This window comes from Anomaloglossus baeobatrachus, chromosome 3 (assembly GCF_048569485.1).
Source record: "Anomaloglossus baeobatrachus isolate aAnoBae1 chromosome 3, aAnoBae1.hap1, whole genome shotgun sequence".
Classification (NCBI taxonomy): Eukaryota; Metazoa; Chordata; class Amphibia; order Anura; family Aromobatidae; genus Anomaloglossus; species Anomaloglossus baeobatrachus.
In genome coordinates, this window is record NC_134355.1 from 92,331,467 (window position 1) to 92,347,065 (window position 15,599).

Genomic DNA, 15,599 nt, shown 5'->3' on the forward strand with positions numbered 1-15,599 from the left:
TGCGTCACGGGCAAATCGCTGCCCGTGTCGCACAAGGTCGTGAAACCCCCCGTTACACGTACTTACCTGCTGAGCGACCTCGCTGTGGGCGGCGAACATCCACTTCCTGAATGGGGAGGGACGTTCGGCGTCACAGCGACGTCACACAGCCGCCGGCCAATAGAAGCGGAGGGGCGGAGATGAGTAGGATGGAAACATCCCGCCCACCTCCTTCCTTCCACATAGCCGGCGGGAGCCGTGGGACATAGGTAAGCAGAGTTCATCGCTCCCGTGGTGTCACATGGAGCGACTGTGCTGCCACGGCACCGATGAACAACCGGCACAAGTAAAAATAAACGATGTTATGAAACTGAACGACGAGTACACGACTCACGATTTGTGAGCGATACTGCGTCGCTCAGAGGTTTAACACGAGACGACGTCGTGTATGATGCCGGATGTGCGTCACAAAAACCGTGACCCCGACGATGCATCGCACGATCCGTCGTCTCGTGTAAAGCACCTTTTAGCCTTCCCTATCCTCAAATGGCTGATAACAATGAATAACAACTTGGAAATATGGATAAGGCAGGCGTTAAACTTATTTTCCTTCAAACTATGCATTTTTAAAGGCGGAAACAATAATTTTTCGAAGCGTCTTATATTTATGTGTGTAATCTTATGCAGACGAAATTACTTGTAAGCTACTCATAACACAGCTGAATGTAAAAGCAGACTTTCTTTTATTCTAATAGCAATTTCATATACTGTATGTAGCCTTGATAGTAAGGTCTATTCTTTACACATTCAAAACCAACCCATAATGAAGGCCGGCATTAACACCGGGAACATTTATGCAATTATCGAAGCTGAAATCATCAGGAATATTTTATCTTTACATTTCTTCTTATTGCTTACTTCTTTCTGAATACATATATTGCGTTCTCCGCCTGCCTTTTGGATACTTACTCTGCCAGATGGAAGATTACAAGACTCTAATGCAGTTTCCACTCGTTTTCTGTCTGCAGAGAATAGACGGTATATGCTAGGAAGAAAAAAAAAAGAAGAAAAGTAATGAAGTCTTTATATATTGCTTTATATGAACGAAAATCCATGGGAAAATGAATTAGTTTTATCCGTCCTAATACGATTCCACAGTTTTGTAGGTTTTAAACTAGAACAGAATCAACAATGCGTTTCTAGAACGTTGTAGGAGAGTGTGATCTGCATAATACCCGAAAATGAGAACGCGCTCGCTGATAGTCTCCTGGTCGTCGATATTCAGACATTATCATTATAATTTCATTTGACCTACTAAAAATCCAAGGCTTGCCGTGATCTGATTTGCCTGAGACAATTTTCACTTTTTGCCTTTCATCTTCGTTCCTTGCTTGTTAAGCATATCCTTGCTGTTATATTCCCAAATGATATTAAAAAATAGATCTACATAATTAATTATTTTAATTTCGCAGCGTGTTTGGAATATTGAATTCACCACCTTTATTTTTTTATGTTTTCATTAGAATTTAGTTAAATTTTTGTTCAGTTTAAAGTGATGTTTTCTAAATTACGAACTTAAAGGGAACCTGTCACCACTTTTTGGCGTATAAACTGCGGCCACCACCACCGGGCTCTTCTAACATGCTGTATATAAGAGCCCAGGCCGCTGTGAGAACATAAAAAACACTTTATAATACTTACCTAACGGTCGCTCGGTTGGCCATATGGGCGTCTCCGTTCTCCGGTGCCAGCGCCTTCTCTTTCGGGCCATCTTCGTCTTCTTTCTGAAGCCTGTGTGCATTACGCGTCTACGTCATACACACTCGTCGATCCTGCGCAGGCGCACTACAATACTTTGATCTGCCCTGCTCAGGACCTGAATGGCGGCGAGCGTGGATGACGTCGGACGCGTCATGCACCGCGGCTAGAGAAGAAGGAGGATGAAGATGGCTGAAAGAGGAGGCGCCGGCACCGGAAAAAGCAGACGCCCATATGGCAAACCGCGCGACCATTAGGTAAGTATTATAAAGTGTTTTTTATGTTTTCACAGCGGCCTGAGCTCTTATATACAGCATGTTAGAATGGTGGTGGTGGCCGCAGCTTATACGCCAAAAAAGTGGTGACAGGTTCCCTTTAAAGTGAATGTTCCCCATTTTTAGGCTATGTGCCCATGGGGAAAGTGTCCTGCGGATATATAGAACGTTGTCTGTTTTGTGCTGCTGATGTACTGCGTAATGTCCTGCGGATATGCTGCGGGCATTTTGCATTGAGGATACAGTACCATGGCTTCGGCACTGCATTCTCAATGCAGAACAAGTGCTGGAGTGATCGGGGAGTTGATACTTAGCTCCATCACGCAGCACTTCACTTTCCGTCTGTGTCTATCTCTACTCTGTAGGAGAAGGTGGGCGAGCCTGAACTAGATCCGGCTGTCACATGACCGGAGATTGTGCAGGTCCCGCCCACCTCCTGCTGCCCGCTCCTGGCTCAACACCGCACTCCTCTGCACTGGAGGAAGTGACTCCGGTGTCTTCAATCAGGGCAGGTAAGTATAGAGATCGCGCGGAAAAATCCGCAGGAATAATTGACATGCTGCAGATTTTTCTGCAGGGAAATCCGCTCTGTTTCCGCTGTGGAAAAAAACACAGCATGGGCACAACACTTCCAAAATGCCATAGAAATGGCTGGGGACACACTATACTGTGGTTTTTTGAGAAATCCGCGGCAATTACGCAAACAATTGTGGAAAATTCTGCAAAAATTCCGCAGCGTGGGCACATAGCCTTAACATCAGTCCTAAATCTCAAAGTAAATAACATCACGATTCATCTATGCAGAGCATCTTGCACACTAGGAGATGCTCTGCTGTGTTTTCCTGGGCTACTGGCTGGCACATTAATTGACAGCACAGGCTTCCATGCTGGTTCTGGAAGGTGCTAAATGCTCAGGTGTTCTATCTTCTGAGTAATTGCTCTTCTTCTTTAGTAAGCAATGTGGTCTCCCAGAATCTTGCCAGTCATACATTCTGGTTCTGTTGTACTGTTGGCCTGTGCCCTGATCTTTGTTTGCTAACCAGGGACTGTTGTTTGACTCCTCTCTGCCCGCTCCCTGTTCCTGTCGTGGCCTCCTGAATTTTGACCTCGGACCGTTACCTGACCACATCTCAGTTTTCTCCCTGAATCCATTATATGCCTTCCCGGAATTCTGACCCTTAGACCGTGACCTGACTCTGTGTACTCCCTGTGTCCAAATGTGTCCTCCTGTTACCAGACACCAGCTTTCCTGACTACTCTACTGTTTGTACTACCCGTAAGTAGTGACTAGCATCACAAATAATAATTACTTTTTGAAATTATCTTAATAGAAGACAGAACTTTATTATTCTCTTACAGGGAGCCCTTGCATAGCCAGTGAAATAAATTAACTTGGAAGTGTACTGCACCTAGTTTATAGATTGAACTTAAAGGGACTGTCCACTGAAAACAAGTTACCACTCATTCCCAAGGTAGGTGATAATTTACTGATCGTTGGAGTCCAAACAGTAGGACCTGCACTGATTCGTAGAAAGACTCCTTTTTATCCTTAACGATTCACCTTTATTACGATTACAAAATGATGTGGCAGATGCCTGTCTGCCAATCCATTTTTTTTCAATGGGACTGCAAGAAAAAGCCAACAGCAGCTCTCAGTAACACATAGAGAATTAATGTGTTCCCAGTCAGCATGTGTACGGCCGTTACACTCTAGTGGGGGTACAATTGACCGCATTCTATCGGTGTGTCCCCCAGTAGTTTGGCCCCCAGTAATCAACAATTTTCACTTATCCATTTGACGTTTGTGAGAAATTCTGTCTCTGCCGCTCCCCGGGAATGACCTATGAAGTATCATTCTGAACACATTCGCAGAACGAAGCTCCATATGAATCAATGGGCGTCATGGGGCATTACACTGATGTATTAAGTCAGAACTTTGAGGATATCTTTGTAATTATTAGATTGGTTAATTAGGGAAAGTGGGGGAGCATTTAATCAAATAATCTATTTTCTCCCTGTGTTTTTTTTTAACTCTATACTTGTTAGGTCAGTAATGGGGGTGTCTGATAGATGCCTCTCAATTACTAACCACTGGTCCTGATGGCAGCTGTCACTTCACTGCTGACATTAACCCCAAAACTAATACCCAGATTGTCACTGCACCAGGGAAATCAGGAAAAGCCAGGCAAAGCACCAGAACTGGCGCATCTAATGGATACACCACTTCTGGGGTGGCTGAGGGCTTCTACTTTTAGGCTGGAAAGGGTCAAATAACCATGGGTCTTCCCGTCCTGATATTATCAACCCCCCGCTGTCTGCTTTACCTTGGCTGGTTATCAAAAATAAGGTGGAGGCCATTTTTAAAATTATTTAAATATTTAAAAAACAAAACATGGGATACCCTCTACTTTTAATAATCAGGAAAGGGATGCTGACAGCTGAGGGTTGCCGCCCCCAGGTGTCTGCTTTATCTGCGCTGGTTATCAACGATAGGTGAGAGCAACATCATTTTTTTTTCTTTATTGTCCACAGCAACGTACATAGATTCTTCCGCATGCAGTAAAGCCTTTCAACAAACTTTATTAGCATATGAACAGCAGCAGAACTCCGAACTCAGAGACAGACTTTTTTTTTAAAAAGTCTGGGTTCGAGTTCAAGACCTGGACACCTGATGTCCAGTACAAACTCTACATTTTACCGTTCAGATTTGCTCATCCCTAGTTGCGATGCTCCGTATAGTCGCAGAATAGGTTGTTCAAAACCATCAGAAGACTTGGAGCTTCTCACTAATGGTTGATATGGTCCTCACAATGAAGTGACAAGTTTTCTATGGGTGGTGTGAAATTATTTATATGGGTAGAAAAATAATAGAGGAACTGACCAAAGGGCTATGCTGCCTTTCTCCCTCTTAACAAATTGAACTGGTACAAACCATTGCCAGACCCAACAATTTTGATACTGCTGGAATAAAATAATAGAATCTGAAGCAGGACCCAAATTTTATTTGTTTGCAACATTGTTCCCTCATTACTTCATATATTTGTGAATGATTCATTACTATCTAATATACATAAAATGTGACCTCCCACCTGCATGAAGCTATTAGACTATGACACTGTGAATTCTGGAATCTTTCATCCACTCATTCATCCAACTTAGGACATCAAATCAATATTTATAATGATCAGACTGAGCTGCAACATCAGTCCGCACCTGCAGGCATGAAATAGATATCTGCTTCTGAAAAGAACAACGTAGACACCTTGGATGAATCAAATTATATCATACCGGAGTGCCGACGGGAAGTAGAGTCATTTTAATGTTCAGTTTGATAAATTTAAAAAGGAAAATGCATTTATATTGCAAAGAAGCTTCATTTTCTGCTAAAATATTTACATTTTTTTTATATATATATATTTGAATAAATGGCGACTGGCGAATGATTTCCCCTCTGATTTACGACTAGTTTACATTTTATATGCACAGAAGGCCAGTAAAGGAGGAAAAATGAGAGCTAGGTATTCTCTTCTCTTCTATTCTCTTCAGACTGATGCTTCAAAGACTGGGATAATGTATGACTGGGTTATGATTTATATAAGGTGGAATTCTTATTATATGTATTTAGCTTCTACTGTAAGCACACGTGCATTTTTCCAGCACTGCTACATCTGACACTCACAGCGAGCGCCAAAGAACATGACTGCCCGCTGTGAGCTCCAATCAGCAACTGAAGTGAGCCGCGTGGTCACGTCACTCAGGTTACCCGCGGCCACAGCTGGAGTCCTCCACCTGTGAAATCACCCGAGTGACTGAAGTGATCCATGCGATCAGCGGTGACGTCACTTGGGTGATATGCGGTCACAGCTGGGGTCCTCAGCTGTGATCGTAAATCAGGCCGCGACTGAAGTGAGCCGCAGGTGGAGGACTCACCTCACAGCGGGCAGTCATGTTCAATGGCACTCGCTGTGATTATCAGATGTAGCAGTGTTTGAAGCGTCGGGGGAACTTGTGTGGTCAGAACAGAGAGAGAGAGATGAAAGAGAGCGAGAGGTTTTGTCAACTAAACTGCAGACAAAAAAAATGCAACGTGCATACAGCAAATCTGAATTCTCATAGATTTTGCTGGGAAATGAAAAGTCAGAACTTGCTGACAACAAAACTGCACCAAAAAATGCAAAAAAATGCAGCAAAAAACAATGCAGCTTGTGCATGTAGCCTGAGTCTGGTATCCCTGTAATGAAACTGACCCAAAGAATAAATTGATCTTATCACTTTTACCGCATGATAAATTGCAGAAAAAATTAAAATAAACACAATAACTGAATTTTAGTTTTTTATTCATTCTGTGTCTGAAAAATCTGATTATAAAGTAATCTACAAATGTATATCCCAAAATAAAAGTGTCCCTGCTATGTACTGTGTAATGGCTGTGTCTGACCGAACAGGGACATGGTCTGATCATACCACAGCTCCTGAGCAGGGGAGGACACAAAAGAGATTATACAAATAGCACAGAATGACAGATTCTGCTTTCTGTCAGGTAATACAATTACTTGCCAGTTTAAAACTTGTTTTACCTCAAAGAAAAAATCAGCTGTGACTCCATGCTGTCCTGTCTATATACTCTTTTGTTCCGACGTGCCCACGAGCTGTAGGATCTTTAGACATTCGCCCTGCACAGTCAGACACGGCCATTACACAGTACACAGCAGGGACACATATATAAGATTATCTCATAACAGGAACATTTTTTTTTAACACATCCAATTGTGGAAATTATTATTACTCCAAAATCTATAAATTAAAATGTATTTTGTCCATGGGATAACCCCTTTAAATGTCCTTCTGCTTTTATGTGATGTTCTTAAGAACTATTTTCTAAAAGAACCTCTTCCCTGATTAATTCTGTTTATCACCAGCTTGTATTGTATGTGCACTTTCCACTAAGGGGTGGTAATCTTCTACTGTAGTTTTCATTTCTACTATTGCTTTGACAGGTTTGTCTGCATATCATCAGGTCTGTAGATGTTTGGATTGACTAACGGTAATCAAATTACGGTACTGTGCAATTAAAAATATAAATATGAATTTATTTTACAGATGTAGAACAAATGACTCTTTAACGGGTCTGGTGCTTTAAGTCTAAGTCCCCTGCTCCCTATCACAAGATGGCGCCGCAGGACTGCAACACTGCCAAAAAAAGGTGAAGACGCTGGGGATAGGGGCAGGGGACTTAGCTTTAAAGCAGCACTCCAGCTTTGAAAAAACCCCCCGCTGGAGTGGTGCTTTAAGATGATCACTAAACTCCATTCTGGTGAAGTGGCATGGATGATGAGCAGAAGCCCCCTCTACTATGTCCCTAATAGGGTCTTCGAAGTGCACAAAACAAATCAGGCAGCTGTAGATAAACACATGGTGTTATCAGAGATTGTATTTCTAGCTTATGTTCAAGAGCTTTTTTTCCATCTTAATACATGGCTCCTGATTTGATGCCAGTACTGTGTTCGGCACTATAAGTATAAAGGGTACTTTACACGCTGCGATATCGGTACCGATATCGCTAGCGAGCGTACCCGCCCCCGTCGGTTGTGCGACACGGGTAAATCGCTGCCCGTGGTGCACAACATCGCTAACACCCGTCACACGGACTTACCTTCCCTGCGATGTCGCTCTGGCCAGCGATCCACCTCCTTTCTAAGGGGGCAGTTCATGCGGTGTCACAGCGACGTCACATGGCAGCCGTCCAATAGCAGAGGAGGGACAGAGATGAGCGGCCGGAACATGCCGCCCACTTTCTTCCTTCCTCATTGCCGGTGGATGCAGGTAAGGAGATGTTCGTCGTTCCTGTGGTGTCACACATAGCGATGTGTGCTGCCGCAGGAATGACCAACAACATCGTACCTGCAGAAGCAACGATTTTATGGAAAGGAGCGACGTGTCAACGAGCAACGATTTTTCACGTTTTTGCGCTCATTGATCGTCGCTTCTTGGTGTCACACTCTGCGATGTCGGTAACGGCCTCGGATGTGCATCACTAACGACGTGACCCCGACGATATAGCGTTAGCGATAACGCAGCATGTAAAGCACCTTTAAGTCAGCCCCTCCTTCCCTCTCACAGCATTCACTCTCACAAATATAGAGAAAGCTGTACCCCCTTCTTCCCTTTCTTCTATGCAAAGAATTACCTAGGGGGTGACAAATAGTTAACATATAAAAACTAACTCTCATTTTAATATTTATTTCATAAATAAATATTACACATGGAAATAAGCAACTTTGTAATATATCTTATCAGAGAAATGTGCTTCTTTCACCTCCTAGATTGTCCTTTCACTCATGGATAAAGTCTGTAAAATCCTTGTTCAGTTAAGACTAGAGTTGAGCGCGGTTCGTGGTTCGTGGTTCTCCAGTTCTAGGCTCGAGTGATTTTGGGGCCTGTTCTAGATCGAACTAGAACTCGAGCTTTTTGCAAAATCTCGATAGTTCTAGAAACGTTCGAGAACGGTTCTAGCAGCAAAAAAACAGCAAATTCCTAGCTGGCTTTCCGCTGTAATAGTGTAAGTCACTCTGTGACTCACACTATTATGACATTTCAGTGTATAGTGTGCGTGAACAGCGCCTTCAGATCACTGCTGTTTGTATAATGGCGATCGCCATTTTTTTTTTTTTTCCTTGTCTTCCTTCCCTAAGCGCGCGCGTGTAGTGGGGCGGGCCAGCATGTCAGCCAATCCCAGACACACACACAGCTAAGTGGACTTTTAGCCAGAGAAGCAACGGCATGTGTGATAGGATGTCCATGTCACATGTCCCTGCATTATAAAACTGGACATTTTCCTCCAGCACGCCATTATCTGCCTTCTGCGTCCTTGGTGTCAGACATCACTGGCGCAGCTCCGTCCTTTGTCCTATTGCTGATACTGCTGAATACGCTCCAGACACAGCGCTAGACAGCTTAGGGAGAGCACTTTCTATCAGTCCTTTTAAGGGCTCGTACCGGCAGGGTCAGAGCCATAGGTGACAGGTCCTGAAAACAGACAGCGTCTGTGTAGCTAAGGTCAGGGATTTCGTCGCTGCATTTCCCCATTAGGAGGGAATAGAAAGGCAGGCTTCCTTTCCTCTACCCAGAGCCCCACAACCCTGGCACTGTACCCTCCTGTCCTCTGCACACTCCAACTCATTATAACTAAGCCATTATACTAGCAAACACTCAGTGTACCTAGTGGCATCCTAAACGTGGCTATTGGACTGTTGTCTAGTCACACTAGTGCAAAGACATTTGCAGCACCTCTGCCTGCATTGCACACTCCAACTCATTATAACTAAGCCATTATACTAGCAAACACTCAGTGTACCTAGTGGCTTCCTAAACGTGGCTATTGGACTGTTGTCTAGTCACACTAGTGCAAAGACATTTGCAGCACCTCTACCTGCATTGCACACTCCAACTCATTATAACTAAGCCATTATACTAGCAAACACTCAGTGTACCTAGTGGCATCCTAAACGTGGCTATTGGACTGTTGTCTAGTCACACTAGTGCAAAGACATTTGCAGTACCTCTGCTTGCATTGCACACTCCAACTCATTATAACTAAGCCATTATACTAGCAAACACTCAGTGTACCTAGTGGCATCCTAAACGTGGCTATTGGACTGTTGTCTAGTCACACTAGTGCAAAGACATTTGCAGCACCTCTACCTGCATTGCACACTCCAACTCATTATAACTAAGCCATTATACTAGCAAACACTGCTGCCAGTTTAAGGGCCGTAGTTGCATTGTTAGGGATAATTATTCTTTATTATTCTGCTGTTAATAAAGCTAGACCACTGCTGCAATCTACACCACCTCTCAATTTTTACTACCACATTTTCAGTGCACAATCTTGTCGCAATCAACATGAGTGGCAAAATGACAGATGCTGGTGGAAAGGGGAAGAGGCGTGGTGGAAAAGGAAAAAAAGGGTTTGTCCGTGGGGAAGGTGGCAAAGCTCCATTATCATCTGCTGAAGATAGACCATCTACCAGCAAAAGTAAGATGTCTACTACTTACCGTGGACAATCCGATGTGCTCCCTTTTTTACGGACACGAACAACAGGAACAAAGGTAGATGATGGCCAAAAAAGAAAAATGCTTGAATGGATCTCAAGTGGTCCAACAAGTGCCCTCTCAGCCACTTCAAGTACCGCATCCAACAAACACCAGTCCTCTGAGTTGTCATCCCAATCAAACTTGCTTTCTCCCAGCTCTGAAGTCTCCATCAGCCCTGCACAGTATGGTGGAACTGAGATGGCTGAGTCTGCAGAGCTGTTCAGTCACACTATAGCCTGGGAATCAGAGGTCTGCTCCCAAGCTACAGTGAGTACAGAACAGGAAATGGTCTGCAGTTATGCCCAGAACCTTTGTGACTCTGATTCAGGCCGTGAGTACCAAGTTTCTGAGCATAATGTTGACCCTTTGTCACAAACTGTAACACCTGTGGTTATAGACAATGAGGAACATACTGATGAAGATGAGACGCAGATACCCGATTGGGATGACAACTTAAATATTCGGTCAGGGCAAGAAGAGGCTCGGTCTGAGGGGGAGGGGAGTGCAAACACAACAATTGATGATGAAGTTCTAGATCCCACCTACTGTCAACCCCCAGTCAGGCACTCGAGGAGGTCAACAGAGGCGGTGGAGGAGGATGCAACCCACGACGAAGTTACCTTGCGCCTTCCTGGACAGAGTCGGAGCACTGGTAGCACGTCTACAACTGCATCCTCAGCCACCACTCTGCCTATGAGCATTATTCGGGGTGGATCAACAGGTCGCATGGCCTCTAAGCCTTGCCTAGCCTGGTCCTTTTTTGACATAGAAAAAGATCGCCCAAATTATGTGATCTGTAAACTTTGTCATGGTTCTCTTAGTAGAGGTCAAAACCTCAGCAGTTTGACAACTTCTTCCATGAATCGTCACATGAATAAATATCATATGTCCTGGTGGGAAGCTCACCGTGCTGCAATGCGGCCTAGCGGAGTGAACCATCCACCGCCTGCCCCTTCCAGTGCATCCGCGCGCTCTTCATCTTCTAGGACTGTGGGGACAGCTGTCACACCTGTTTTTCCACGCACAACTTCCACCACTGTAACCGCAACAGGCACTTTGCTTGGTAGGTCGTCAGTTGGTTTGGAAGGGGAAACAAGTGAGTGTGTACAGCTCTCTCAGACATCGATAGCACCAATGTTGGATGAAGGCAACATCATGTCTCCACCTGCACTTTCCTCACAAACCTGCATTTTTCCAGGGACACCCTACTCAACACCGTCTACACACAGCAGCCAGATCTCTGTCCCTCAGATGTGGTCAAATAAAAGGCCACTTCCTGCGACCCATGACAAAGCTAAGAGGTTGACTCTATCCCTCTGTAAGCTCTTGGCTACCGAAATGCTGCCTTTCCGCCTAGTGGACACACAGAATTTTAGAGACCTTATGTCTGTCGCTGTGCCCCAGTACCAGATGCCTAGTCGCCACTACTTCTCTAAGAAAGGTGTGCCCACGCTACACCAGCATGTCGCACACAACATCACCGCTTCCTTGAGAAACTCTGTGTGTGAACGGGTGCATTTTACCACCGATACTTGGACCAGTAAGCATGGACAGGGATGTTACATGTCGCTGACTGGGCACTGGGTAACTATGGTGATAGATGTTGAAGGGTCTGCTGCACAAGTCTTGCCGTCCCCACGACTTGTGTGTCAATCCTCTGTCTGTCCAAGTTCCGCCACTGCTTCTGCCTCCTCCACCTCATCTGGGTCCTCCACCTCCGCCCCAAGCCTGCCTGGTCAGGCCACCAGCGTTCTCACTGCGCAGAAGGAATCACGCACCCCTCATTACTATGCTGGCAGCAGAGCGCAACGGCATCAGGCGGTCTTTAGCTTGACATGTCTTGGGAATAAGAGTCACACAGCTGAGGAGTTGTGGTCAGCTCTGCGGTCCGAGTTTAATAAATGGTTGTCTCCACTCAACCTGCAGCCTGGTAAGGCCGTGTGCGACAATGCTGCAAACCTGGGTGCGGCCCTTCGCCTGGGCAAGGTGACACACGTACCTTGTATGGCTCACGTGTTGAACCTTGTCGTCCAGCAATTTTTAACACACTATCCCGGCCTAGATGGCCTTCTGAACAGGGCACGAAAACTGTCTGCTCACTTCCGCCGTTCAAGCGCCGCAGCTGAGCGACTTGCATCGCTCCAGAAGTCTTTCGGCCTGCCGGTTCATCGCCTGAAATGCGATGTGGCGACACGCTGGAATTCAACTCTCCACATGTTACAGCGACTGTGGCAGCACCGCCGAGCCCTGGTGCAATACGTCATGACGTATAGCCTGGGCCAACGAGATGCAGAGGTGGGGCAGATCACCCTGATGGAGTGGTCTCAGATCAAGGACCTATGCACCCTTCTGCACAGTTTCGACATGGCGACGAATATGTTTAGCGCTGACAATGCCATTATCAGCATGACGATTCCAGTCATTTACATGCTGGAGCACACGCTAAACACTATTCGGAGTCAGGGGGTGGGACAACAGGAAGGGGAGGAACTACAGGAGGATTCATATGCGCAAGGGACAACAACATCACCAAGGTCCAGACGTTCATCATCACCAACGCGGCAGGCATGGGACCATGGGGGACAGGGATCAACAAAGGCGCATAGTAGCAGGCGAAATGTTGAGGAAGGTGCAGGAGAACATGAAGAAATGGAGGACGAACTGTCCATGGACATGGAAGACTCAGCGGATGAGGGAGACCTTGGTCAAATTTCAGTTGAAAGAGGTTGGGGGGAGATGTCAGAGGAAGAAAGAACGGGTAGCACCTCTATGCCACAAACACAGCGTGGACTTGGTCCGCATGGCTGCGCAAGACACATGAGTGCCTTCTTGTTGCACTACCTCCAACATGACCCTCGTATTGTCAAAATTAGAAGTGATGATGACTACTGGATTGCCACACTATTAGATCCCCGGTACAAGTCCAAATTTTGTGACATAATTCCAGCCATAGAAAGGGACGCACGTATGCAGGAGTATCAGCAGAAGCTGTTACTCGATCTTAGCTCGGCTTTTCCACCAAACAACCGTGCAGGTGCAGGGAGGGAATCTCCCAGTTGTAACTTGCCAAACATGGGACGGTCTCGTCATCTTCAACAGTCTACCCGTACCAGTAGGACCGTATCTGGTGCTGGTAACAGCAATTTTATGGAATCTTTTCATAATTTTTTTAGACCCTCTTTTGCAAGGCCACCAGAGACAACAAGTCTGACACATAGTCAACGGCTGGAGAGGATGATACAGGAGTATCTCCATATGAACATCGATGCCATGACTTTGCAAATGGAGCCTTGCTCCTTTTGGGCTTCAAATCTAGAAAAATGGCCAGAGCTCTCCAGTTACGCCTTGGAGATTTTGTCGTGTCCAGCTGCCAGCGTTGTCTCTGAACGTGTCTTCAGTGCTGCTGGGTGTGTGCTGACAGATAAGCGCACGCGTCTGTCCAGTGACAATGTGGACAGACTGACGTTCATCAAAATGAACAAGTCATGGATCCAGAAGGAATTTACTACCCCTGTGTCATCCTGGGGAGAGTAAATGCTTGTGGATTTGGAATGTGCTTGATGCAAATCTAGCTGTGAAGTGCACAACTGGGGCACAAGTGCTGCCAATGAATGGGTGGGTGTGTGTGGGGCCCAATTTTTGGAAAAAAAGGGAGACTCCGCTTGGAGTAACCCTTGCTTGCTGTGTTTTTAAAAGAAGCCAAGATGAACAGAGCTGGGATCAGGAAAGACTGCTACCTACCCTGGTGTCATCCTGGGGACGGTTAATTAGAGCGTATTTTTGAATGTGCTTGATGCAAATCTAACTGTGAATTGTACAACTGGGGCACAAGTGCTGCCAATGAATGGGTGGGTGTGTGTGGGGCCCAATTTTTGGAAAAAAAGGGAGACTCCGCTTGGAGTAACCCTTGCTTGCTGTGTTTTTAAAAGAAGCCAAGATGAACAGAGCTGGGATCAGGAAAGACTGCTACCTACCCTGGTGTCATCCTGGGGACGGTTAATTAGAGCGTATTTTTGAATGTGCTTGATGCAAATCTAACTGTGAATTGTACAACTGGGGCACAAGTGCTGCCACTGAATGGGTGGGTGTGTGTGGGGCCCAATTTTTGGAAAAAAAGGGAGACTCCGCTTGGAGTAACCCTTGCTTGCTGTGTTTTTAAAAGAAGCCAAGATGAACAGAGCTGGGATCTGGAAAGACTTTGCTACCTACCCTGGTGTCATCCTGGGGACGGTTAATTAGAGCGTATTTTTGAATGTGCTTGATGCAAATCTAGCTGTGAAGTGCACAACTAGGGCACAACTGCTGCCACTGAATGGGTGGGTGTGTGTGGGGCACAATTTTTGGAACAAAAGGGAGACTCCGCTTGGAGTAACCCTTGCTTGCTGTGTTTTTAAAAGAAGCCAAGATGAACAGAGCTGGGATCTGGAAAGACTTTGCTACCTACCCCGGTGTCATCCTGGGGACGGTTAATTAGAGCGTATTTTTGAATGTGCTTGATGCAAATCTAGCTGTGAAGTGCACAACTAGGGCACAAGTGCTGCCACTGAATGGGTGGGTGTGTGTGGGGCCCAATTTTTGGAAAAAAAGGGAGACTCCGCTTGGAGTAACCCTTGCTTGCTGTGTTTTTAAAAGAAGCCAAGATGAACAGAGCTGGGATCAGGAAAGACTTTGCTACCTACCCTGGTGTCATCCTGGGGACGGTTAATTAGAGCGTATTTTTGAATGTGCTTGATGCAAATCTAGCTGTGAATTGTACAACTGGGGCACAACTGCTGCCACTGAAGAGGTGGGCGTGTGTGGGGCCCAATTTTTGGAAAAAAGGGAGACTCCGCTTGGAGTAACCCTTGCTTACATTGTTTTTAAAAGAAGCCAAGATGAACAGAGCTGGGATCAGGAAAGACTTTGCTACCTACCCCGGTGTCATCCTGGGGACGGTTAATTAGGCCGTATTTTTGAATGTGCTTGATGCAAATCTAGCTGTGAAGTGCACAACTAGGGCACAAGTGCTGCCACTGAATTGGTGGGTGTGTGTGGGGCACAATTTTTGGAACAAAAGGGAGACTCCGCTTGGAGTAACCCTTGCTTGCTGTGTTTTTAAAAGAAGCCAAGATGAACAGAGCTGGGATCTGGAAAGACTTTGCTACCTACCCTGGTGTCATCCTGGGGACGGTTAATTAGAGCGTATTTTTGAATGTGCTTGATGCAAATCTAGCTGTGAAGTGTACAACTAGGGCACAAGTGCTGCCACTGAATGGGTGGGTGTGTGTGGGGCCCAATTTTTGGAAAAAAAGGGAGACTCCGCTTGGAGTAACCCTTGCTTGCTGTGTTTTTAAAAGAAGCCAAGATGAACAGAGCTGGGATCAGGAAAGACTTTGCTACCTACCCTGGTGTCATCCTGGGGACGGTTAATTAGAGCGTATTTTTGAATGTGCTTGATGCAAATCTAGCTGTGAATTGTACAACTGGGGCACAACTGCTGCCACTGAAGGGGTG

At 45.7% G+C, this 15,599-nt stretch overlaps 1 protein-coding gene across 1 annotated transcript in view; it reads right to left on the reverse strand.

Annotated features, from left to right (window-relative positions):
• PLCB1 (phospholipase C beta 1) overlaps positions 1–15,599 on the reverse strand; it is a 990,679-nt gene that overhangs the window by 385,796 nt on the left and 589,284 nt on the right. The window contains exon 7 of the mRNA XM_075339307.1: positions 949–1,024. Within this exon, the coding sequence (XP_075195422.1) occupies positions 949–1,024 (76 nt within the window). The remainder of the gene's footprint in view (positions 1–948; positions 1,025–15,599) is intronic.